Genomic DNA, 24,807 nt, shown 5'->3' with positions numbered 1-24,807 from the left:
AGAGGGTCTAGTTTTACATCTGTTGTCTTATGTCCCAGCCTCTAGCGCCTCTGAGTTGTTCCTATGTACGACCTCCCCCCTCTTCCTTGTGTTTATGAAAGGGTACTCTTCTTCCTCTATGTCTGTCTGGAGCTGTCAACAAAAATAGAAAAAAAAGATAAATCCACGTACAGGCATTAGGGGAAATGCTGCTGCTGCTTCTCTGGCCTGTGTGCGGGGTTTGGCCAACTCACCGCTCCAGGCCGGGGAGGGAATGTTAGCTGTGGTGTTGCCTCCGCTCCACAGCTCTGTCCTCCCTGCTTTCAGTGGTTGCGTTCCTCACCCTGCTACTCCTTTAGACGTTAATTATTCTCCTGGCTGCTTCCTCCTACGGTCGCTGCTTGCCCTGCCTGTGGGGCTTTGCAGCCGGCGAGAGCCGCGGCCGGCCGGCCGACCCCGCCCGCCCGCAGGAACGGCGGGGCTGAGGCAGCCTCGGGGAGGCCGGCGCCTCCCGCCGCCTCAGGGCCGAAGCGGAGCTGCAGCCGCCGCTTCTCCGTGGCCCCTCGGCGGCGAGAGCGGCTTCCCCCGGGCGTCGGGGCGGTGCCGGGCCTGGGGAGGGACCGGCGGCGGCGCCGGGAACGCAGGCGTAAGGGGCAGGGAGTAGTGCGGGCCCCTGCGCGGCTGCGAGGCGATGTGGGCCGCGTAAACGGGACGAGACTTCAGGTACCGGGGGGGGGCGGCGGGTAGGAGCTGGAGGGTGGGCTGCGGCCCGGCGCTCGGCTGCGGGGCCTCGCCGAGGGCGGCGGCGGGGCCCGCCGCTGGCGCGGGGCCGGGCGCCGGTGCGGGGCCGCTGACTGGAGCCCCGTTGTCGGGGCGCGGCCTGCGCGTCGTCCGGGCCTTAGGGCGCTCGTCGCGGTGAACTGACGAGGAGGAGTGGCGGGAGCGGGAAGGGGTGGAAGGCTGCGCGTTCTCCCCGACCGTGGCCTTAGTGTTCGAGCTAAACAAGGCGAAAGCGAAGGAGGAGACGTACTAGACGGGGTTTTCCGCTCCGCAACCGTTTCAGCGCTTGCAGCCTACGGCCTCTGTCGTCGTCGGCCGGGGCGGCGGGGTGGCTCCGGCTCGGGGCAGAGCAGCGGCTGCGGCCGGAGGGAAGCGGGGCGGGCGGGCTCGGGCCTGTCGGGGCGGCAGTGAGGTGAGCACGGCGGGGCTGCCGCCCGCGCCGGGCGGGAACGTCCTCCGGTCTCTGCAAGACTTGCTGGGGGAATTTGCGTAGTGGGAATGGTGCTGGACCTTCGTCTCGAGGCCTGGAGGAGTTCCGCACTGTTTTATCGTATTTAGCAATGCTGAACTCTGCGCTACACCTGCTGGTGACTGCAGCCGGCTCTGTTGATCCGGTCACATAATACAGTGTAATTGTTGCATGTTCTTGCCAGTGTCTTCTCTGGAAAAAAAAAAAAAATTACAACAGTGAAGTTTAACCTGCTTAGTGGGGACAGAGTTTTTAAACAACATCAGAGAATATTTTCTTCATATTGTAAGATTGTTTCAGGTTTTTTGTACAGCATGTTACATCCTGAACTAAATATCTGAATTTCTTGTTCTATTTAGTGATACAGGATGCTGTGTGCTTTGGTATTGTGTGCAGTTGTGCTGATAGGGAGTGGTAAAGTTCAAAATGATGAATGGATTGACCCCACGGATATGCTCAATTACGATGCTGCATCAGGAACAATGAGAAGACCTTACAAGGTAGAAAAAGAAAGGGTGCATGAATACGTGTGTCTCCCAAACAGTCCTTCAGCCATACACTGTTAAGGATTGCCCTTTAATCATGACATTAGAAAACGATAGAATTACGGTCTTTTTAAGGTCTTACAAGGTTACATCTAAGTCTATACCCAGAAGAGTGTTGTGTGTTCATTGTTAAAATTGCAAGGAAAAAAATAGCAATCTATGCTAATGTAGATAATTAGCTCAGAGCCTTTTACTGACAAGTTTCTGTTGCACACTGATCAGGTCACAGGAACCATGCTTTTTGTCTTACCAGAGGTGGTGGCTCCACAAGTTTCTTCTCTGAGAAGTACTGGGTTAAGCAGCTTTTGCTTCTCAAGTATAGTGTTAAATATCTTGAAAATTAAGTTCCTAGCTGATAAAAGTTGGGGGAATTAAGAGTTAATGATTATATTTTACTTGAATTACTGAATTCCCTAGTTATTACTAGGGAATAAACCCCATTTATTGTGTGAGAGTATTATGGAAGTCAGTGATGTTTTGTAATGCTGGGCATCAGTTTCCAGAAGGAAGATCAGAATAGGGATTGAGTGCTGTACTGTTAATAATTCATGAACATTGAGGAGAATGTGAAATAGGAATAGCTAATTTTAACAAGGTAAATCATCTCGTTTGTCTTGTTTGAGAGGTGGACTCTACACATACTGTGAGATGCATATTGTTTATCCAGTACGTATGTGCGCACATGGCAGTGTAAACTGTGGTTTGTTGTACGGGCACCCTTGATTTTTGTTATTTTTCAGCTATCAAGTTTGGTTTTTCAGTCTTGAATAATGCCTTTTTAATGCTCAGAGCATTCTCTCTCTACAGAGCTTCTCCTCAGCCTCCACCTGCCCCAAGCCCACTTGATAGTTATTAGCTAGGAGTTTTACTGTTTTCTCCCACAAAAACAGAACTGCATCTTATAGGAAAAAAAATGACTGCTTTGGATTAATCCATCTTTTCAGGATTTCTTTTCTGTTCTGCCCTGAGAGATTTTAGGTAGGTAGGCTGTGTGGGCCACCTGAGTCCTCAAAAACAAACTTTGTATCAGCATGAGTTCACCGATTCGTGTGATGTTACATGTCCTTTTGGAGACTTGCCTCAATGTGCATACCTGGTTGTGTTGAAGCAGCACTGCTAAAACTAAGTCTGAGCAATTAACAGAAAAAATGGGATGTTTCAGAGTGAAGAGGGAACACAAAAGGCAAGGCATGCAACCCAGAATGGGGTTTTGTGTTTACTTTCGGTCTGGCTGGCTGCATGGCCAGCTAGACTGAAAAATTGTCTGGCTGAAAACTGCCCCTTTGCTTGCTGAGTCAGTTTTTAGCCAGTCCAATTATCTAATCTGATGCACTGGGTGGCTCACCAACACTCAGGGGAGGGGAAAGGGCAGGTGGGGAAGGACAGGGCAAGACCTCACCTTCTGAAGGCAGCATGTATTTAGATTACTTAAAGCAGTTGTCCGTTTGGATTTGAAAATAACAGCAGAGAGGCAGCTAGAGTATCGTTGAGACAGTATTAGCAGCGAAGACCAACACTCAGCTTTTAGCTCCTTTGCTCCTTTTAAAGTGATCTGACTACAGAAGTGTAACATGGCATATTGATCAAACTTTTTGATTCTAAAAATATGTGCTTTTTCTTATGTAATTTTAGGCAAACTATCATGACTCTGAGGATAAGACTATGGATACAGTCAGTACTGAAATCTTACCAAGTTGTTCCAGGGAAATAGATTCCTTGCAACAGAAGGTTTGTTATGGAACTTCAGAATATTTTCTAGCTTTTTATAGGTTGTGCTTTCAGATGATGCTTTTCTGGACAGTGTAGAACAGGTGAATTGCTGACATAATTTGTGAGAGACCATGCATTATGTATGGGGAACCTCTTTATTCAGAGGGGGGACTGGAATTAGTTGGAACTCAACTCCAAATTGCTGCTCTGCCCTTAGCGCAGCAGAAGTTGATAGGAGCTATGTGCTTCTGTCCAGTTGTCACCGACACATAGTGTTGATGTTAGACCATGCTGCCAAAAGCTAAGAAACCTGACCTTTCATTTTCAAGTTGTTCAGTTCTGTTGGATTTTAAGAGGTGGGTTGTGGCCATAGAGAACATGTTTGTGGCTGACCATAACGTATAATGCTGCAGCTCTCAGGAGTGGCTGTAAGACCCCTATGCTGCTGCTTCCTCTGAGTTCAGGAGGATGCGGTGATGTTTGTGTAGCTACTGGGGCTCTTGCTTCCCTCAGCCATTTGGAGACCCACTGGGATGTGTAATTTTAATGTTGTTTTAGTCACTTAGTATTTTTTACAGTTCCTTTTTTTTTTATTTTCCCCTAGATGTAAACTTAAAATTTAAGGAGATCCAGATCTTTAGTTTTTTCTAGACTTAGTAAGATTAGTATTCAAACCATATTATTAGCAGATCTGAAATCTACAGGACTGGCCAGTCCCATGGAAAGTAGTATCTTCAGCAACTGCATAGGCTTTTTATCTGGTGTACTAATCACAGGGTTGTTGCTAAATTAAAGAAATGTGTCTCTGTTAATCCTGAGTTTAATGTGTTGGTAGGGTTTTTTTCTCCTACGAACAAGCTGGTTTCAGCAAGAATCGAGTAAAAGTGTCTTTACATTGCAGATTGCAGATTGTGAGAAGAGGAATGCCAAATCACGTGAAAGTCGTAGCTTTTATATTTTTAAGCGATACTTGAATAAGATTTTAAATGAAGCTGGAAAACTTGGCCTTGTGAGTATTTGAACAGTCATTAAAAATTATTTAGAATTCATATTACTACTTTATGTGTTTTTCACAGTTACCAAGTATTGATTAATTATTCTGGCATATTTTAAATTTCAATTAAAATGAAGGGAACTGAATTGCAAAGGAAAAAATGACAGAAGTATGCGTATCTGGTATTGCTGTTAGTTAGCAGTATTTGCTCAGGAGAGACAGTTGCCATTTGACCTGTACAGCATCGAAAGGAAGATGATGTGAATTCAGAGTATGTATCTAAATATCTGTTGCTGGGATGCATCTATAGTAATATCCTGTTCAGTTCATGTTAATGGTTGTTAAACTTGAAAGACCCAGATTTTGTTTGTTTGTTTGTGGTAGACCTTTTAGGCCTTTGTTTAAGACTCTACCACATTAACCATCTAGGAATAGTAGCTTATTAGAGTTTGCATATAAGAATCACCTTATTACTTTCTTTATCATATTGTCTTTGGATAAATTTTTTTTCTATTCAGAGGTAGAGGAATAAATTTTTAGCAATAAGCAAAATTCATATCTAACAAAGAACATTATACTTAGTAATGTAAAATTTCTTATTTCAGTATTTAATAGCTTCTATCTGTATTACCCAGCCATGATTGGGGCACACATAGCGCATTCGTAATTATTACTTGTTAATGAGAACTGGTTCTAAAATTTCAATAACAGGTGAGATAATTCATTATTGCTGTAGAACTGAAAGGGTACAAACCAGTTGAATTTGTGTTTTATATAGTTTAGAAGAATGAACAGAAAGGTTATAGAATCATAGTGTGCTCCCTGTCCCATGTCTTCATCCTGCAGTCTGCTTCAAAAAGGTGCTGGTGCATAATCAGGTTTTTGCCTAGGGATACAGTTTTTCATGTGTACTTCTATTTCCAAATAAGCAGCTTTTAACCATTGTTTCACTTTGCTTTTAATTCAGCCTGAGGAAAACATGGGCCACGTCCATTATGATGCTGAGATCATTCTTACAAAACAGACATATTTGGAGATCCTCAGGTTTCTCAATGAGGAAACTTGGCAGTCAGGTGCCGTGGATGATGCACTTAGTGATATTTTGATCAATTTTAAGCACCATGATTACAAAGCTTGGCACTGGAGATTTGAAGACACTTTTGGAATTGACCTATATAATATGTTTCTGGTAAGAGAAGAAGAAAGTTTTTTTGTTGTTTTTTAATTGCTGGGTTTTCCAGTTTCTTTGTGCAAATCTAGTCAATGAATATTACCATTGTAACTCCACATGTAAAGCAGTTCTTTCCATTGTACTTAACAGTGAGTCACTCTTTTTGTTTCATGCTGAAGGTAGAGGCGATATATTAACTTGAAGTAAGAATTCAAGTTTTTTATTTCTGTGGTCATCTTCTGTTATTGTAGATTTGTGGGTTTTTTTCTGGTATGCTTTCTTTTTTCTCTTCCTGTCTTTTATATATGTGTTGCATGACTCATTAGACTCTAGTACTTTCTTATCACTTAAACCGACAATTTGTGCATTATAAATTTTCCAGATTTGTCTCCTCAAATAGATGTTGAAGCTGTTGGCTTCTGCAGGAGTTGGAATATATTTATACTGAGACAAGTGTATATTTGAGGTCTTACAGGTCAGAGTGTTTTGTGAATTTTGTGGAAAAAAAAATGTATAGTGTTGAGAGAAGGAGAGCATGACTATGTGAAAATGTCGTATTCTCTAAAATGGAGTTACAAAGTGCTAAGCTGAGGATTTCTCATTAGCTGAAGCTCTCTGAATAAATTTTTACAATTCAGAATATGCTAACATTTTATGCTGACATGATCTTGAAAGTAGCCTATCTGGTTTTGAGGGGGGTCCATGGAAGCGAAATGAAAAAAGCAAGCTGTCAGTAGTGTTAACCTCGCTGTTAGGGGTTGTCAGATGGAAAGAGACTGTGAAGTGCTTCTCTGAAGTCTTGCTGCTGTTAGCCAGACTGTAACTTTGTCTCTTAACCAAACTGCAGGAGCTGACAGCAGCAGTTCTGTGGTTCATACCAGGCACGTATTACTCAAGCACTGAATTACACCAGTTTTAGAGTATGGTAGGTAATGTGATAAATATCGTAAAGAAGAAATAACTAAACATCACAAGAAAGAAATTAGCAACTGCAACATAAGGCTGTGATAGGAATGACTACTAGTAATACCATAAAACTTTTCTGCCTTGTGCTGCTGGAGATAAGCTGTGAAAGAAAGGAAAAATTCTCTCAACTGTTCTGTGTAAATGACACTATTAAAAACAAAAGTTTTCCTTCATGTGTACTGGCAGTAAGCTTGGAAAATTCCAAATCTGGATCATAATTTTTTCCTGTTTCTTTTTCAGATACTCTTGTGCTTAGTGTGCATTGTAACTGTAATAGCTACAGAGCTCTGGACACATATTCATTGGTTTGTTCAGCTAAAACGTGTTCTATTAATAAGTTTTTTCATCAGTTTTGCATGGAATTGGCTTTACTTGTATAAGGTAAGTTGTTCTGAAATCTTAATGGCTTTTAGGCTTAAAATTTTACAGTTATGAGGGAGTTAAGGTTATTTAGTTCCTTTAGTTAGTCTATATAAAGCAATACTTGGCCGCAAAATAAATAAAGGGATGAATGTTTTATTTTGCATGTTGACAGGTGTATTAGCTTAAAGAACAAAAGAAACCCTGCCAACTTTTATCCGGCTGCAGAGGCAGGCTAAATATTCATAAAGCAGTAGAGCTGTGATTTCACTGCATGGGCAAGGGAGATGTGAACTCTCTAAATCAGCTTGGTAGATGTCGTGGTTTAACCCCAGCCAGCAACGAGGCACCACGCAGCTGCTCACTCACTCCCCCCCACCCAGCAGGATAGGGGAGAGAATCAGAAGGAAAAAGGTAAAACTCATGGGTCAAGATAAGAACAGTTTTAATAGAACAGAAAGGAAGAAACTAATAATGATAATAATAATAATAACAAAATGGCAACAATAATAATAATAAAAAAATTGGAACATACAAAACAAGTGATGCACAATGCAATTGCTCACCACTCGCTGATCAATGCCCAGCCAGTTCCCAAGCAGCGATCCCCCCCCAGGCCAACTTGCCCCCAGTTTATATACTGGGCATGCTATCACATGGTATGGAATACCCCTTTGGCCAGTTTGGGTCAGCTGCCCTGGCTGTGTCCACTCCCAATTCCCTGTGCCCCTCCAGCCTTCTTGCTGGCTGGGCATGAGAAGCTGAAAAAGCCTTGACTTAGTTGTTAAGTAGTGTTTACACTGAAAACATCAGTGTGTTATCAACATTCTTCTCATACTGAACCCAAAACATAGCACTATACCAGCTACTAGAAAGCAAATTAACTCTATTCCAGCCAAAACCAGGACAGTAGAAAAGTCTTATGAAAATATATTGTGGGGAGAGTTTTTTCTTTCTAAAGATTTCCTGGCTGAAACTGTATTTAATGTGTGATAGACTGGAGATAAATGTTTCATTAATGGTGATACAGTAGCTGACTGTACAATGGTATTGGTTTTAATGAGGAGGAATTTATGCTCCTAGGTCATAGCTCAACCCCAGAATCTTGGTCCTCGCATCTTGTCATCAGAATTGTCAGAGCCAGGAATAGCACAGTGCCAGAGAGTAGGATGGCTCTTGGAACATGAGTGGACTGCCATGCGGAGGACTCAGTCTGAGTCAGTCTGCTTTTCAACAGATTATTTGACTTAATTTTTTCTATTTAATTATCAGTTGCAAACCGTAAGGCAAAATTATTATGAATACAGGTATTTGTTCATGGGAATTATTTAAAAAATAAAAGAGAATGTCCTGATGCTTTAATTAGTAATTGCATGGGAGCCATCTCTGGTTTTAATCCAGAAACATTTTAAGGAAACAAGATCTCATTAGATTACTTGTGCCCTGAACTTGTATCTTTGAATATTGGAGTTCGCTCTTTTGGCAATTCAGACTCTATTTGCAGAGCAACTCAGAGGTGGCCATCTTGGTAGTTTTTGTCCATTCCCAGGAAGTACTGAGAATTTAACTCTGTTAAATTGTTTAGTAGCAAACTTTTCTTAGTACAAATTTACCTGGGTAATTATCCCAAGCCTGCTAAGAGCAAACGTCATTAGCTCAGGTGCAGTGCTGCATGGACGTAGGTGTTCTGCTCCCAGCACCACCTTGTCTTATGTTTTACAAGTAATTCCTATTCTCCTGCAGCTGGCCTTTGCGCAGCATCAAGCAGAAATTGCAAAAATGGGGCAGTTTGATAACGTCTGTGCTGAGAAGTTGGACTGGGGAGAAAGTCTTATTGGTAAATACTTGTTTTGTTGTTTTGTAATAGTATTTAAGATCACAAAATACTCAGTAATAGTATCCAAGAATACTCTTATTTCTTCATGAGTAGCACATTGAATTTTCTTCAGCAATACATGATTATGTGGTTTTACCATTTTTCTGGTCCACCAAACTTCCTTTTCTAGGCCTTTGGAGGAGAGCTGATTACAGAACTGTGCTTAGAGCAGGTCATGGTGTTACTTCTTTTCCTTATAACTTACTCTGTGACTGCTTCCCCAGCTGCCCTCCCCAGTACCATTCAGTGCCATTTACTGAAGATAGGAGGGCAGAATTCAAGAAAAAGAATTTTTTTTATTATTTTTTTTCTCTGCAAGGCCTACAGTACAGTGGACTTCAGAAATTAGATCTGTAACTGCTTACTCAGTGGTTTTATTTTACAGAGAAAGCTGAATTTGTTAGTTAGCTGTTACTTGTTATCCAGTGCTATAGCAGGTAAATTAATGATGACAACTCTTAATGAGTGCTTGTTATGGTCTTCCCTTTACAATTTATTGGCTGTGATTGCTCTGTTTATGTCAAATTTCAATGGTTTATGTTCTGACTGCACTAAAATCAAACTACAGAAACACTGATATCATAAATTACTTGTTTATAACTTAGAATTTCCCTTAAGGAGTAAGACTTTCTGCCTGTAACTAAAATAGTCCCTTGAAATCTAGCAAGCAAAATAAACATTTTTTTATCTACTTGCAGCCTGGCAGATAAGTAATAACACTCAATTACCTCTATTTCAGTAGCTGTGGACAAAATGTGCTAGATAGTAGTTCCCACAGACGAGACTTATTTCTCTTCTGAGGCTTCTAGGGACTAAGTTAATCTAATAAAGAGAACCTTCTTGACCAAACATGGGAAAACCTCAGTTTCTTCTCTTTCTTTCCAGCCTTCCCTTCCGTTCCTTCCAGCATCCCCATGACTGGATAAACTACACTGCCAAGCTAATCATCTCAGTTAAAAATAAATCTGAGCTTTGAACCATATCTAGAAGAGTTCTTTTCCATCTATAATTGAAATGCTACTTTCTGTATTACTACTGTGTCATAAAATGTGTTTTTAAAAAGTAGTAAAAATACGTCTCTGCTTTGACTACAGAATGGCTCAGAAGTAAATGGACATTTCAGGACGATCCCTGTCAGAAGTACTATGAAACTCTACTAGTAAATCCTGTTTTGCTGGTTCCACCAACAAAGGTATATATATATGTCAAGCCTAAAGAGACTGTTCATGTTTATGTTTGTAATCAGTAACAACACTGTTTGTCTATTTGTATTTTTCTAGGCATTGGCAATTACTTTCACCAACTTTGTAACTGAGCCTTTGAAGCACATAGGACAAGGTATTGGTGAATTCATCAAAGCACTAATGAAGGAGATACCATTCATTCTGCAGGTTCCAGTGCTTATTATCATGGCTCTGGCTGTCCTGGTTTGTATACGTTTATCTTACATTTAAAAGCTCAGTTTTGTTTTTTTATATATTAAACTTACTTATATTTAAGTATTATTATCTATTATATTATTTATTTCTTATTTGTACTAGTGAACAGATTTCTTAGCACAGGTGAAATTACTTCGACAGGGAATTTTTTCTTGACAAAATCTTTGTAGTACTGTTGGTTTAGCAATTAAAATAGGTTAGTTTGGATTTAAACCACATCTCTCCCCCACTCCCCAAGTGGGATAAAATAGCATTAAACTGCTTAAAATCTTAGGCTCTGTGACAGTTTATTGCAGCTTAGTTCCCATTTCTTCTTTGTGTCATTACACAGCAATGCATATAATTGGCATTTTGTACATGGAAACATTGAGTTAGAGCCTTCAACATCTTCATTGTAGCACCAAAGATGAACTATAGCCAGTCTGGCAGTTCCTGCAGTGTGGTCAGACTGTAGAAAGCTTGAATTTTACTGTAGCCATTCTGAACACCTGAGCTTTTCTTTCAGTGTTTTTCAGCTATGTGACTTCGAATTCTGTGTGAAAACTGTAGGCTGCAAATATTTGGTATTTTGTTCTTTTTTTTGTTCTTTTTTTTTTCTTTCTTCCCCGCCCCCAGGCTTTCTGCTATGGTGCAGGATCATCAGTGTCTGTGTTAAGATACTTAACATCTTCTCAGAAGAAAAGTCTTCCTCCACCCAACAGTCAACAGGAGAAAATAGCCTTTGGGCAATATGACGGGAGTAAATCAGATGGCTATTATTTGCAGAAGCTTCCTTATGTTTATGGAGGACCTTACGACAGAGGAGATGCTCCTGTGAGACCAGGAAATGGCAGAAGTCCTAACATCGTGCATACAAGCCATGAGCCAGATACGCAAGTAGAAGAGTCTCACAAACCTGAACCTGGTGTATGTTAGTCCTGGTGCTCTTTGAGCTGGGATTAAATTTAATAGATTTCAATGTCATCTGCTAGAACATGTTTAAACAACAAGCTTAAACTAAATCTTGGGGAGAGAGGAGTTAAGGAAGTACCTGCTCCCCTATAGAACAGTTCAGTAGAGGTATCTATCTTGGGTGTGTTTTGTTCTGGAAAAATACTGTGCAATGGCTAATTGTGACAGGACACTACTGAGTTAAAACTCTTCTTTTATAGTAAAGACTTAAATAACTTCTGTTTTGAGAGATCAATACTTATGTCAGCCTGGGCATAATGATTACCCACAGAGGACAAGCAGGGAGAAGCAGCAGTGTTGACTTTTCTGTAAACTATAGAAAATCAAAAATAGACTTATACTCTAGATGGTGCTTATTTACATGATTCCCAGGAGAAAAAGATACCAGTCATGCTTTGGGGGAGTTCTGCCCCTTGAGCTGAGATGCACCTGAAGCAATAGATGCCATCACTTTGGATTGCTTGATTAATAGGTTATTATTAATTTTTACAGAATAGATTGCACACTGAGTCAGAAGTTTGTAGACTAGAAACTATCACAGCTGAAAACCTTACTGAAGAACATGCACTTGAGCAGCAGAAACAGGAGACAGGCAAAGCAGAGCGAGAGACTGGAGAAAACTGTGATCCTAATAAAAACCTAGACGGGAAAAGTTCTGCAGTGGAACCACGTGAAGAGAAGAAAAAGAGCAGTTCATGTGACTCAGAGGAAGGAGACTAAGGAAGCCCAAAGCTCTGCTGTAAGTTTTGTCTAATCTTTGCTTGTCATGTACTTGCTAGTTCTGCTCTAGTTCTCAAATGTAGAAAATCAAGCATCAGTAAGCTGATGGGAACTCATCTTTGGTCAGATAGTAATCATAAGGTAAGTAGAGTTTTAAAAGCTGAGAGACTGAGTGTACGTACTACTTCTGGAATGTGAAATAAATATGTTACGTAAAGTAAGATAATACAGGATTTAAGTGGCCAAGGAAAGAGGCTTGTGGGCTGTTGCTGCTTGTTTGAAATCAAGTTTGTGTAATAAGTTTTGAGTAAAACTTTATTTGAGTAAAACTAGATACTCAGTGAGGGGAAAACACTGCTACTCTGTGATCTAGCAAACATAAGCCTAATAAGTTAACTGCCAAACAGCCTGAAGAAAGTTTCTGATATTCACGTAATTCACGTAAGACTAATCGCAGCTCAAATAGTCCTGAGACATCTATCATGTTTTGTTTTACACTCTCTAAAATCAGTTTGCTGCTAGTCAGCTTCAGTTTTAGGACAGCTTGATGATTGTTTTCTAGTTTAATAATTTGTAGAGGAGTGAGAAGCTGATGTTGTATCAGATTTTTTTAGGGCAATTTAAAGCCGAATGGGGAGTAGGAAGCACTAAGTAAAAGTACCCAAGATCAGCACAATAAACTGATGGTAGCACATGGTTTTTGGAAGAATATTCTGGCATTTCTCTGCAAAAGCAGAAGGAGGACAGTTTTAGTTGCAGCAGGATTCAATTTCAGTGCTAAAAAAGCTGCAAGAGAATGTTTGTAAAACTTTCAAGTAACTGTAAAATAGTTTGAATTAACTATTCCTACAATGCCATTTTACTCTGAAGCTAAAATTAACTGTAGATTCTTCTCTAGGGGCATAATCATAGAATCATTTAGGTTGGAAAAGACCTTCAAGATCATCGAGTCCAACCATCAACCGTGCCCACTAAACCATGTCCTGAAGTGCCTTGTCTATGCACTTTTTGAATACCTCCAGGGATGGTGACTCCACCACTTCCCTGGGCAGCCTATTCCAATGTCTGACAACCCTCTCAGTAAAGAAATTTTTTCCTAGTATCTAACCTAAATCTCCCTTGCCTCAACTTGAGGCCATTTCCTCTCGTCCTATCTCCAGCCACCTGACAGAAGAGACCAGCACCCACCTCACTACAACCCCCCTTCAGGTAGTTGTAGAGAGCAATAAGGTCTCCCCTCAGCCTCCTCTTCTCTAGACTGAACAGCCCCAGCTCCCTCAGCCACTCCTCACAAGACTTGTGCTCCAGGCCCCTCACCAGCTTGGTTGCCCTTCTCTGGACACACCCCAGCACCTCAATGTCTTTCCTGTAGTGAGGGGCCCAAAACTGAACACAGCACTCGAGGTGCGGCCTCACCAGTGCTGAGTACAGGGGAACAATCACCTCCCTGCTCCTGCTGGCCACACTATTTCTGATAGAGGCCAGGATGCTGTTGGCCTTCTTGGCCACCTGGGCACACTGCTGGCTCATATCCAGCCGGCTGTCAACCAGCACCCCCAGGTCTTTCTCTGCCGGGCAGCTTTCCAGCCTCTCTTCCCCAAGCCTGTAGCGCTGCATGGGGTTGCTGCGACTGAAGTGCAAGACCCAGCACTTGGCCTTGTTGAACTTCATACAACTGGCCTCAGCCCATCGATCCAGCCTGTCCAGATCCCTCTGTAGAGCCTCCCTACCCTCGAGCAGATGGACCCTGCCTCCCAACTTGGTGTCATCTGCAAACTTGCTGAGGGTGCACTCGATCCCCTCATCCAAATCATCGATAAAGATATTAAACTGAACAGGGCCCAACACCGAGCCCTGGGGAACACCACTTGTGACCTGCCACCAACTGGATTTCACCCCATTCACCACAACCCTCTGGGCTCGTCCAGCCAGCCAGTTTTTTACCTAGTGAAGAGTACACTTGTCTAAGCCATGAGCAGCCAGCTTCTCAAGGAGTATGCCATGAGAGACAGTGTCAAAGGCTTTGCTGAAATCAAGGCAGATGATAACATCCACAGCCTTTCCCTCATCCACTAGGCAGGTCACCTGGTCATAGAAGGAGATCAGGTTGGTCAAGCAGGACCTGCCTTTCGTAAACCCATGCTGACTGGGCCTGATCCCCTGCTTGTCCTGGACTTGCCACGTGAGTGCTCTCAGGACACGCTGTTCCATAATCTTCCCTGGTACCGAGGCCAGGCTGACAGGCCCGTAGTTCCCCGGATCCTCCCTCCAACCCTTCTTGTAAATTGGAGTCACATTGGCAAGCCTCCAGTCCTCTGGGACCTCCCCTGTTGACCAGGATCGCTGATAGATGATAGAGAGTGGCTTGGCAAGAACCTCTGCCATTTCCCTCAGTACTCTTGGATGGATCCCATCAGGTCCCATAGATCTGTGAGTGTCCAGATGGCGTAGCAGGTCACTAACTATTTCCTCCTGGATTAAGGGAGGTATGTTCTGCTCTTCATCCTTACCTTCCAGCTCAAGGGGTGGAGTACCCTGAGGATAACTGGACTTACTATTAAAGACTGAGGCAAAGAAGGCATTAAGTACCTCAGCCTTTTCCTCATCTCTGGTGGCTACATCCCATTAAGGGATAGATATTCTCCTTGGGATTCTTTTTACTGTTAACATATTTGTAAAAACATTTTTTGTTGTCAATTAAAAAATGACATCATTTGCAAATACCTGAACAGCTTGCCACGTTTGGTGTTAAAATCGGTGGCTTCTAACTCAAGATACCTACACTGAAAAACATACAGCCCTCAGGGTTCCCAAGAACAACCTCAGTACAGGTATCTACTGAGGGGAAGACGTTAAGTTACAACTGTTGTTCCCAAGAACTACCCCAGCATAGCACATCCCTATCAAGAGAAGTAGTTGAGGTCGAGTAATAAGCAGCATACATACATTGACTGTAACATTTTAAATTCAATTCCTGCAGGAATTACCTGACATCCGTGGTAGTTCATGCCAAGTACCTACCAACCCTGTGATTCCCTGGTGCATGGACTACTATTGGTGGTGGACATGTACCACACAATCTATAGAACAGCATGGGCAGCTGTTGCTTAAAAACAAGTATATCTTCTTAAAAAATTCTTCTTCTGGTATAGGAAACACTTACCTGAATATCACCAAAAAAACCCAGCATGTTTTGAGTAGACTCTTTTTGTATTAAACAGAATTAAAATTAGGGTTTGATTTTTAAAAATCTTTTTTAATATGTTTGTTTCTTCCAAACTGTGTTTCTGCAAAGACAGATTAAGTACTGAAACTATTTATTTTTTTTTATTTTATTTTTTTAATTTTTATAAAAAGTACAAAAGAAGACAGGACCTTTTTCCAGGGAGGTACAAATCAGAAAAAAAAAGTTTTCTTTAAAAAGAACATACAAGTTTAGGTCTTGTGCGAGATGGAGACAGTGGTAGAATCTACACATCAGTAATGAGAATACCTTCACAGGGAAAAAAATGTGTATTAATGTTCATAGACTAGAGGCAGTTAAGAGGGAGATACAGTAATTTGTATCTCGGGCACCGCTAAAAGCAGCTGCCAACTGCAAAGAGCAGCGGCAACTCTAACTACTGGTCACGAGTGTGATGCTGCTGCTATTTATACAAAAAATTATTAGAAAGGGGACAAAGCTATTAAATGCAGTCTTCTGTAAAAAGGCATGTATGTTTTTCGAGCAAACAAAGATAATACCTAAGATGCTACTGTACAGTACACGCCTGTTTCTTTCTTCAGCTAGAATTTGGTCCCTTTATAGTCGAGGGCAAATGGACTCTTTGTTCATCCATTCTCTTAGCTTGTGATCGTAAAATCAGGCTGAAAAAATCCTCATCTGGTACAGTTGGTCCTTTTGCAGATGATGGAGGAGCACATCTTTGATCATCCAGTCTGGACCCCTACAGACAGACCAAGCAATAAAGCTGCATATTTACAGGAATATAAATAATAAAATAAGTTAACAATGTAAGTGAAAAATTACTAAAAGCCTTTGTTTTCAGATTTAAAGGTATTACAAGGATTTAATTTGTAAGTTTTGTTTCAGGTTAAACTTCTCAAATGAAATCAGTAAGGTAAGAGTGCAACTATAGCTAAAATGGTTCCTCCAAACCACTTGTATCTGGAAAAAAAAAAAAAAACCAAAACCAACCCAATTTAGTTCTTGTTCATATTGCAGAATAAGATTTAAGTGTCCTTTGTCCAGAATAAGAATTTTAGCATTAGTACATGGTAGTTCTAGTCTCATCCAACAGAAAATATGGTTGTCTTCCTTTCCTTGTACAGGGAGTAAAAAAATGGCCACACTGGTGTCAGATTTGGAGAGGCAATATTGAGAGGAAGTTTTCCTCCAAACTGAAAAAAAGACTGGTACATTTTACTCACGATGTTACAGAGCAGTTGGCTAACACCTCTGAGAGAGTTTCTGTGCTCCTTTCACACAGCTATCCCCTCCTGGTCAGTTTTTGCAAGCACCAGCCTATCACACCAGGTCTGGCTGTGGACTGCAGCCATCGACAGTAGCGCCTTTGCTTGAGCTGGGAACAAGTATTTCTCAGCTGAGCTAGCTGGAGGGGAATACGGTCACTTCAGGAAAAGCAGGGCTTCCAGTGCAGGACAGACCTTAGACAGAGCCAGCTTTGAGACAAAAATTCTCAGAAGTCAGCTACCCTTTTCTGCTTGTTTAAAGCAGTAGCAGCCCTAATTAACTGAGGGGATTAAATTTTTCCATTCCTTTCTCAATAAGCACAGTCAGTCATTGTGTTACATTTGCTACATATAGTGCACGTGCAGAAACGTGCATTAATATAATAGAAAATATATCATACTAATCTCCAGATTCTTCACTTGACTCAAAGAAGTAAACAGACAAGCTGCTAAAACAGCATGCTATCTCATCAGGTTGATGAACACTGTCATTGTAGACTCAATTCCTGGTGCTGTTTCCCACCCAAGCTAACATACTTACTTACCTTTGGAGAACACAGTATCTGAATTTTGTATTTTGAGATTGTTATCAACCCATCAGGTAAAACACCAAGTCTTTTTAATTAAATTCTTTTTGGTCTAACCGGTGTATATATACACCATGCTCTAATTGACAATCAGACACTTCATTTGTATATTGCTACAAACTACTATTTAAACTTCATATAATTGGAATGGTGATTACTATCACCACTGAAGCTCTGGTACTAAATTCTTTCATTTGATGAGTTAGGATTCTTGGTATATCAGATGCCCTCCTAACAAGCCAGATCTAAACACTTCTTTTTTCTTAAAATCATTTTACATACTCCTTTTAATAGCCTCACTTGTTTTCCTTCACTTTTTCAGCATTTGTTACTTTAAATGGTTAACATGGTATAAATACCAAAATTACACTTACTGGACACTGGATAATGGGGGGGGGGGGTGTCAAAACACGAAAGAGAAATTGTAAAAAAAAAAAAAAAATCCTGATTTTTTGTTCTCTGTTCTTCCTTATCAACCAAATCGATTTGTATCTTAAAACACATGATAAACAAGGTGGCGTACTTGAAGCAACTAAGTAACAGGATGCACAAATCAAATCCCCAAAGACTCAGAATCTGAAGAATTTTTGTAAAAAAACATACCTGGCATTTTATCAATATATCAAAGAAGTCATCATCTAGTTCTCTGTTGTTACTTGCCATGAGGTGACCCAGGACTGACTGACTGTTGTGTTGATTAAGCCGAAGTCCAGGAAGATTACTAAAGCTAGCGCGTTGGTCATCTAGCCGGCGGCTCTGTGAGCAAGCAAGTAGGTCCAGAAATTCATCTGTGTGGGGTGAGACTACAGAAGTAGAAAAGGCTGGGGAGGAGGAAGAAAACAAGTTAGCCTAGAAATAAATTCCTTTCTATAGTAAGTCTTGCACACAAATACATTTTTAAAATAGTTATTTGGCAGGAGCTAGAGTCAGATACAGATTTCACTTTTAAAAAAATTACATTTTCTCATTGTTTTAGGTGGAGTAGAGGATGTTGCCACTGAAGCAGCTGAGAGTCTGTTCTTCTCCTGGAAGTAGCATCTCTGATCATCCATCCTGTTACTCTGGAATCGACTCAGCAGATCAAAGAACCCTTCATCTGCCATAGTCTCTCGACTGTTTTTCTGAAGAGGAGAGAAGAGTTAGGTACTCTCGAGTTCAAAATACCCCTAAAACTAGGACAACTGCACCGCAGTTTCATTCCAGTAATATGTTTGGTATTTGCATATCTGAAATCCATTTAAAAAATTCATTTAGTCATCCATATCTATAGACAGGTATTTACTATAAGAGGAAACACTAATAATATGGCAAGCATTTTTGGAAGGTAAAATACATTACAAATGTTTCATTCTCTGAAACAGAAAGAAACAGTACTCTGATCAATAAAACTGGAGTTACTACTCCTCAGCCATGAATCCACCAAAATCCCAAATGCCCATGAAAGAAAAAAAACAAGAACAGCAAGGAACAGTTTCCATTGTCTCTTCAGGTCTATGGTCAAAAGCACTCATCTCTCATCTAGATCAAATGACTCAGTTCTTTTATTTTTACCTGACATCTGCCAAGAGTGCAATAACCTAAAAAATATGTCAAAAATATCTCCCACTGTCTGAATTGGAAAAACTTGATTTTTTAAAGTTTGGAGAAGCAGGGTCTAGAAGAGACTAGGAATAAAATGTATGTGCAAGCTGAGCTGTAACTTTACAAAATCCACCAGGAAAAAAGAATGTTCCAGCACTAGGAAAAGCTTAAAGCTGGCACCACCCGCGAGACAGATTCTGCATTGTTTTACAGAGCCACGGCATTTAAATCAAGGAAAGCTGAAACAGACAGCTGCAGGAATGTGTTTTCCATCATTTTGATCAGACAAAGATTAATAAAGGCTATGATTTCCACAGCTCGCCAAACCTACCCTCTGAGAGTTTGGAAGTCGGTGATCAATAGAATTACTGGCATCCTGCAAAACTTTGGAAGCGGTGCCATTTTTGTACTTTTTGCCTTTTAGTCGATTTACAAAATGCAGTTTTGCTGAAGGTTTGGCAACCAGTGGTTTCTGTTTAGCAAGAATCTCACTGTTCCAGTTCTGAACCTAAGAAAACAAGAGTCATGAAATTAAGCCTTCTGATTTTAATTACCCATGCTGTTACATCTTATTTGCTGCTGCTCTTCCTCCCCAAATTGAAGCAGGTTTTACATTATTTAGTTTGCGCAAGCATGAGGATGTGAAAACCTAAGTTTTGGTTCTATTACTTGACCTGTGATTATTGAGCTCTTGTTACCTGAAACAGGTTAGTACTGTTACTGGTAAGTCTTATAACTGAACTGTAGTGTGACACCTGGTTGATTAAAATGTGGTCAAATAGTATACTTTTCAAACACACTGAAGTTTTCCTTGCTGACTGAAGTGCAGGAAATGTAGTTAATGTGAATGCTAAAATGCAGACGCAGGTGGCATTTTCTACCTGACATTCTTAAAATTGGAAAGAAAAAAAAAATTTAAAAATCCCTAGTTTTACAAAACATTAGAGCAAAACAAACCCTTATATAAATCCAGATACTTAACCAGCCTTCTATGAAGTCCCTGATACACACAAAATTCCCAGTAAAGATTGAAAAGGAGAAGAATGCCAGCACAAGAGCAAACAGGAATAACCACTTCATTTCACTGAAAAACAGAATGGATAGCTTTATCAACCTGACAGATTTTCCCTAAATTCTCTTCTAAAACAAACAGAATTATCCACAAAATCGACAGCTTTATCTACAACTGACGCACTCTTACAATAACTGAATCAAAACCCCTTTTTTTTGATGCAACATCAGAAATTGTAAACACAGTCACAAATCTTTCAGCAACACTGCCTACCCAAATGGATTGCCTTTTAAAAGCTTATTGAAGCTCAACACACAGATTCCAACTCGGAGAAGATGGCGTCCTGTACAATGAACCCATTAATACTAGTGTCATACATTGTTCTGTATATCAGAGACATTTATGGAATGAATTTTCAGAATCTACTATATGAGTATCTTGAAAAAAGCCCTTTATAAAAGCTAAGCTGCAATACTAGGTTAATACTTTATTAGAAAATCCACATGAAACATTTTAGCATATTTAGGGCACAGACTATCACAGGCTATGTATTTTGAAAGATACCACAGATAGAGAGAGTAAGAAAATACAGCCAATACTGGCCAAAAGCTTAGAGGTTCCCTGTAGAGAAATCACCCCAGACTAGACTCAAGATCTTTTTACATCAGTACACAAAGAGGCTCTTGAGCGTCAGTGCTGACTTCAGCTGTACCATCTGTCCAGATGTAAGCTTTGAGATTTAATTTCCTATTTGATAAACACGAGGGCAGGCTTTGCATCACTTGAAGAGATGGGAATTAGTTATCCCAGTATCTAAAACCACTGGGATACTAAGGGAAAAACAGCAATTTCAGTCTGCCACTGGAGTCATTTAGGTAGAACTGCCAGCCCACTGTTCAAAGGCAGACAGAATTTGAAGGAAATCTCTCAAAGATTGACACAAGGATTTTAATCAGTAACTCCCAGCCCCAAGGGATTTCTCTGAGTTTGGGGGGAGGTTACTTTACCTATCTGCGACTTAGTTCCAGCATTTCAGAAATAGCATCCTTACTTAAGATGTATGTTGAAACTGCCAATGGCTTGCAAGTTGGTTGAAATCCCAAAGTGAAAAATATGACATGTATTTTAAGTGCCTATAAAATGACTGTAACCAAAGAAAAAATGTTCAGAACAGCTGAGCTAAAGCTTAGGAGTTTACTCCAAACCACTTTCATGCTGCACACTCAAACTTAAAGAGGAGATGAAAGGAATTCCTTTGATGCACACTACAGGACCCCATTCTTACTTGTGAGGGGAATAAAGCAAGCTTTCCACAAGCCGTTACAGCCATTACATATGGAAGATGCTGACTGTTACCTACACGACAAAAGTATTATTTGTTAGAATTGTTAGAGCTGCTTTTACCTATGATCAACTACATTAAAAAAAACGGGATGCGATGACACCAACATTCTGCTGAGTTCTTTCAAAGTTGTTATGTATAATACTTCTGACTACTCATAACTATTGACGTTAAACCCTTAGAAACATCTCATTGCAATCTCACCAGCAGAACAGAAAGAAGGAAAGTGCCAACCTTTTCTGGTGTTAATTTCATAAGTTCCATGTTCTCCATACTGTGGCGGCGTCCTACTTTTGGTCTGGTACCTTCAAGAAAGAATCAGGTTCATCTTTTTATCATTAAGACTTACAGTGTCACCTTCAAAGCTGTGGCTGTACTCATCTAAGATCCCAGGTACAGCAATTCTGAGTTCCAAAACAGTGCAGGTAAATAGTATCAGCAGAGAATAAAAACCACTAGTAAAAGCAGCCTTCAAACCCACACCAATCTAAGCTATGTAAGTTGCTTTCATGGGACACAGAGAAGGACCATGGATCTTTGAACAGAGGAACATCAAATGAACTGGGTTCTACTGTAACCCCCAGTGTCGCTAAGATGGTAGGAAGAAAAAAAGGTCACATAATTTGGCAGCAAATAGATAAATGTCCCACGTTAAAAAAGTGCGGGGGCGGGGGGACAATTAGAAACATCATGTGAAGAAACTAAGCAGTAACCTGTGATTCACAATGTAAATCCTCCAGAAGAACCATCTGTAGTCAATACAATGCAAACAACAGATTCTTTCTGAAGTTCCCTGTTAGAAAGTATTGCAGAAATAGGCACATACCATTCAGACTGTGATCTACCACGTGGCTTTCTGACATCATGGAGTTGTTTGTGCTGTAGCTTAATCCAAGAACCATTTGAAGATCTGAGAGATTAAGTCTAGCAGTGAGTTCCCCACTTCTATCTCCTACCTGCAACCAAATAAAATAAGCAGTTCTAGTATTGTAACAAAGAATAAACATGTTAATGTAAAGCAAACCTTATCCCCTAGATTTCTGGGAGAAAAAGTCTGGAAAAGTTTTTCGGGCTGGAAACAGAGAATCATCTTTTTAGTGAAGTACGTAACAACTAAACAGTACATAACAAAGCCTAAAGTAACCTCTGCTAGGTTACTAACTTGGATTCCATGCTGACACTATCAGAGGCGGCACAAGAACTAAGGAACTAGTGGCAGTGAGACATGGCTGAAATAATTTGAAGTCAGCTATCTCAGAAATCATTCAAAATCCATTCCATTATTCAAAATTCAATGTATGAACACACCTCCATAAAATCACTGTATAAGAGCAAAAACCAACCAGCCAGCATACACAGAGCATGAAAATCATACCTCTCTTGAAATCTCTAAGTGCCTTTCTGCAAAATGCATAGCTTGGTCATGATTTCCCAGAGCAGTATATGCGTTCCCTAAACTCCAGCATGCTCTTCCTTCACCAATTCTGCAAAAAATACACATTTTGAATTATACCTTTACTCGCTGAACACTAGGGGTCAGGTTTTCATAATAGTGCCACAGTAAGATTGCTGTGCCGAGAAAAGTGAAGGCTATCATCAGAAACCATTCCAACACCGACACGTCAAGTATTGCATTTAAAGGAGTGTCATCTGGGTATAACCATAAGCACAAGCAAATTACTCAAAATTTTAATTTTTAAGCTCACAGCAAACATAAGTCACTCAGTTTTGCAAGCATGGAACGTTTTATAACCTACTTTGCTTTTCATCAGATTGCATGCCTTATTCTTCATATATTCTGCTTATTGAGTTAGAAGTGCACTTAAAAGCGGTAAAAAATTGTAGTTGTACCCAATGTTCTAAAACAGGCCTTAGAAATCATGATTATAAAATAAGCATTACTAGCTATTGCATTACTCCTCTTTCCCCATCCCTTCCCATCTTAATCTGTGGAAAAGTAGGAGACATATTCTTGTGAAGGTATGCAAAATTATTATAATGAGGTCATGAAAAAGAGAGATCTGCTTTTCTTTTAATTAATTTACAAAGATGCTGCTGACAGAAGAAGATGTAGAGACAGTAATTCACCAGTTCCTCTTTCATCTCGGACTCATTAGCTGCAATACTTTCACGAGTAATTTTTTTCCCCTGTATGAAAACCAGAGCCCAGCATTGTAGGGAATTCATATTAATTCAGCTGTCATATACAGAACAACGACAGCAGTTAGAGGCAACAGGATTTGGTTTAAGTGTCATACATACATTAAACAATCTCTTAGGGCTTACTTATCGTTTAATTCCTGAGCAATCACAAGGTGTTTCAAATGATAATCAATTGCTTTTTCATAGTCTTGAAGCAAAGTATATGTGTTCCCAAGGCTGTAGCAGGCCTGTGCTTCCACAGCTCTGTCTTTAAGCTGTCGAGCCAGCTGTAACGTCCTCCTGAAAGAAGGGGTTAGTCACCTCAAAAATCACTGTAAGGAAAAGTTTTTAAAAGTATACTTGCACAACTAAAAATCAGTTATACAAATTAAACAAATGAGGACACCGGGCTGGCAAATTAGCTGCTAATAAATTACTTTCTTGTAAACTCTTACAAGATTTTAAGTGTCTGTCTTCCACTGCCCTCCACTGCAACCTGTTTCCATTTACTTTATTAGAGAGCAGACTGATCCCTCAAACAGCATCTTCTAATTTTAATTTATTGCTTCATCAATAATTTATAGCAGTTTTCCTGACAGTATGCCCTTGAAACAGTTTAGTACCAGCATTCCAATAAATACTGTATATTCTCCATCAACATGAGCAAGACAGAACTATAACCACCAAGCCAGCCTACCCCTGCTGGGTAAGAAGAATTTGAGTGCTACGACGAATCTGCTTGGTACGGAGGCTTTTTTTCCCTTTTCAAAAAGAACGGGTAAGCTCTGAAATCCACATAAGATGCTAATAACATCCACACTGTATTTTTGCTGAGCTTGTATTTTCCCAAGTTACAGCAGCAACTGCTTAGTGGTGCAGAGATCAAGAAGAAAGTGTTGATTGAAAATACAGACTAAATATGTAAAATCATGTTGACATGCACCACTTACCTCAGCTAGGGAGCGTACCTGAGACAGCTACCCATCTCAGGTCTATTAAAGTTATTCAGATCATTCCAGAACTTGCTAAGAGCTAAGACAGTAATGCTTGGTTCTAGAATAAAGGGGACTAAATGCCTATCAACAGAAAGATGTCTACAGCGCTGTGAAGAATCTATTTAAAGTAACAAAAAAGTTAAAAAAATAAAGATTAATGCTGCCCCTCCCTTAAAAGAACCAGAATAGTTAAACAACTAGGGAAAAATGTTATTTTTGCTAAACAAATGCAGCTCTTTTCTAAGTATCTGTTGGAGAGAGAACTATTCTACAGTGACCTAAAGCACCAAGCACAACAGAAGTAAACTGTACAAGAAGAGGTATAAATTATATTTCTAAACAGTCAACTAACTTGTAGTAATCAGAAGCGGTTTCAAATTCACCCAGGAATATGTAGGCATTTCCAAGGTTGCTGTATGCTCTTCTTTCCGCTGATCTATCGCCAAATTCTTTTGCAATTAGGAGACGCTTAAAAATGTGAAATAATTGCGTTATTTACTCAATTTTGTACTTCGTAACATACATTTGCGTACAGAAATGCATACTCGTAGTTTTTCCACTGTGTGTCTGTATCTGTTCTTTAGGTCAACAATGTTTGAAAAGAACAGCCAAACTTGAAGCTGCGCCATTAAGATTTAAAACTTGCATTAAAAAGCTTGCAACAGGATCCAACACAACAGATGTACTTAAGAACAGAATTTCCTTACTAGCGCAT

The 24,807-nt window shown here is 40.3% G+C and overlaps 2 protein-coding genes across 7 annotated transcripts in view; one reads left to right on the top strand and one right to left on the bottom strand.

The window, feature by feature from the left end:
• Positions 1 to 572: 572 nt before the first annotated feature.
• CLCC1 (chloride channel CLIC like 1) lies at positions 573 to 19,569 on the top strand. 3 transcript variants are annotated; one of them, XM_075038832.1, is made up of 12 exons: positions 573 to 702; positions 1,588 to 1,728; positions 3,406 to 3,501; positions 4,385 to 4,492; positions 5,445 to 5,666; positions 6,855 to 6,995; positions 8,718 to 8,811; positions 9,945 to 10,042; positions 10,131 to 10,277; positions 10,905 to 11,195; positions 11,733 to 11,979; positions 17,997 to 19,569. In XM_075038832.1, exons 2-11 carry the CDS (start codon positions 1,597 to 1,599, stop codon positions 11,958 to 11,960), a joined length of 1,557 nt encoding a protein of 518 aa, XP_074894933.1. In that variant the 5' UTR covers positions 573 to 702; positions 1,588 to 1,596; the 3' UTR covers positions 11,961 to 11,979; positions 17,997 to 19,569. The 3 variants fall into 3 exon arrangements, with proteins under 3 accessions (XP_074894933.1, XP_074894934.1, XP_074894935.1); XM_075038833.1 differs by lacking the exon at positions 573 to 702 and adding an exon at positions 735 to 1,171; XM_075038834.1 differs by lacking the exon at positions 573 to 702 and adding an exon at positions 1,235 to 1,388.
• Positions 15,277 to 24,807, bottom strand: part of GPSM2 (G protein signaling modulator 2) — a 30,505-nt gene continuing 20,974 nt past the window's right edge. For 3 of the 4 annotated variants that reach the window (XM_075038828.1, XM_075038829.1, XM_075038830.1), the window contains 9 exons: positions 24,445 to 24,560; positions 23,242 to 23,397; positions 22,331 to 22,439; positions 21,782 to 21,911; positions 21,190 to 21,260; positions 18,933 to 19,109; positions 17,979 to 18,141; positions 17,624 to 17,841; positions 15,277 to 15,907 (listed from right to left, as the gene is read on the bottom strand). In XM_075038828.1, the coding sequence (XP_074894929.1) occupies positions 15,743 to 15,907; positions 17,624 to 17,841; positions 17,979 to 18,141; positions 18,933 to 19,109; positions 21,190 to 21,260; positions 21,782 to 21,911; positions 22,331 to 22,439; positions 23,242 to 23,397; positions 24,445 to 24,560 (1,305 nt within the window). In that variant the 3' untranslated portion in view covers positions 15,277 to 15,742. The remainder of the gene's footprint in view (positions 15,908 to 17,623; positions 17,842 to 17,978; positions 18,142 to 18,932; positions 19,110 to 21,189; positions 21,261 to 21,781; positions 21,912 to 22,330; positions 22,440 to 23,241; positions 23,398 to 24,444; positions 24,561 to 24,807) is intronic. The other variant, XM_075038831.1, reaches the window with a different exon arrangement.

This window comes from Buteo buteo, chromosome 10 (genome assembly GCF_964188355.1).
Source record: "Buteo buteo chromosome 10, bButBut1.hap1.1, whole genome shotgun sequence".
In the NCBI taxonomy this organism is placed as follows: domain Eukaryota; kingdom Metazoa; phylum Chordata; class Aves; order Accipitriformes; family Accipitridae; genus Buteo; species Buteo buteo.
The sequence above is the reverse complement of the archived record's forward strand: the minus strand, read 5'-3'. Positions and strand labels throughout refer to the sequence as shown.

What these genes read in the sequence shown, in the direction of transcription:
- CLCC1 (XM_075038832.1), top strand. Translation starts at nt 1,597, where the DNA reads ATGCTGTGTGCTTTGGTATTGTGTGCAGTTGTGCTGATAGGGAGTGGT. An exon ending in AAGCTGGAAAACTTGGCCTT is followed by an intron (nt 4,493 to 5,444) that starts GTGAGTATTTGA and finishes CTTTTAATTCAG; the next exon opens with CCTGAGGAAAACATGGGCCA. An exon ending in ATTGGCTTTACTTGTATAAG is followed by an intron (nt 6,996 to 8,717) that starts GTAAGTTGTTCT and finishes ATTCTCCTGCAG; the next exon opens with CTGGCCTTTGCGCAGCATCA.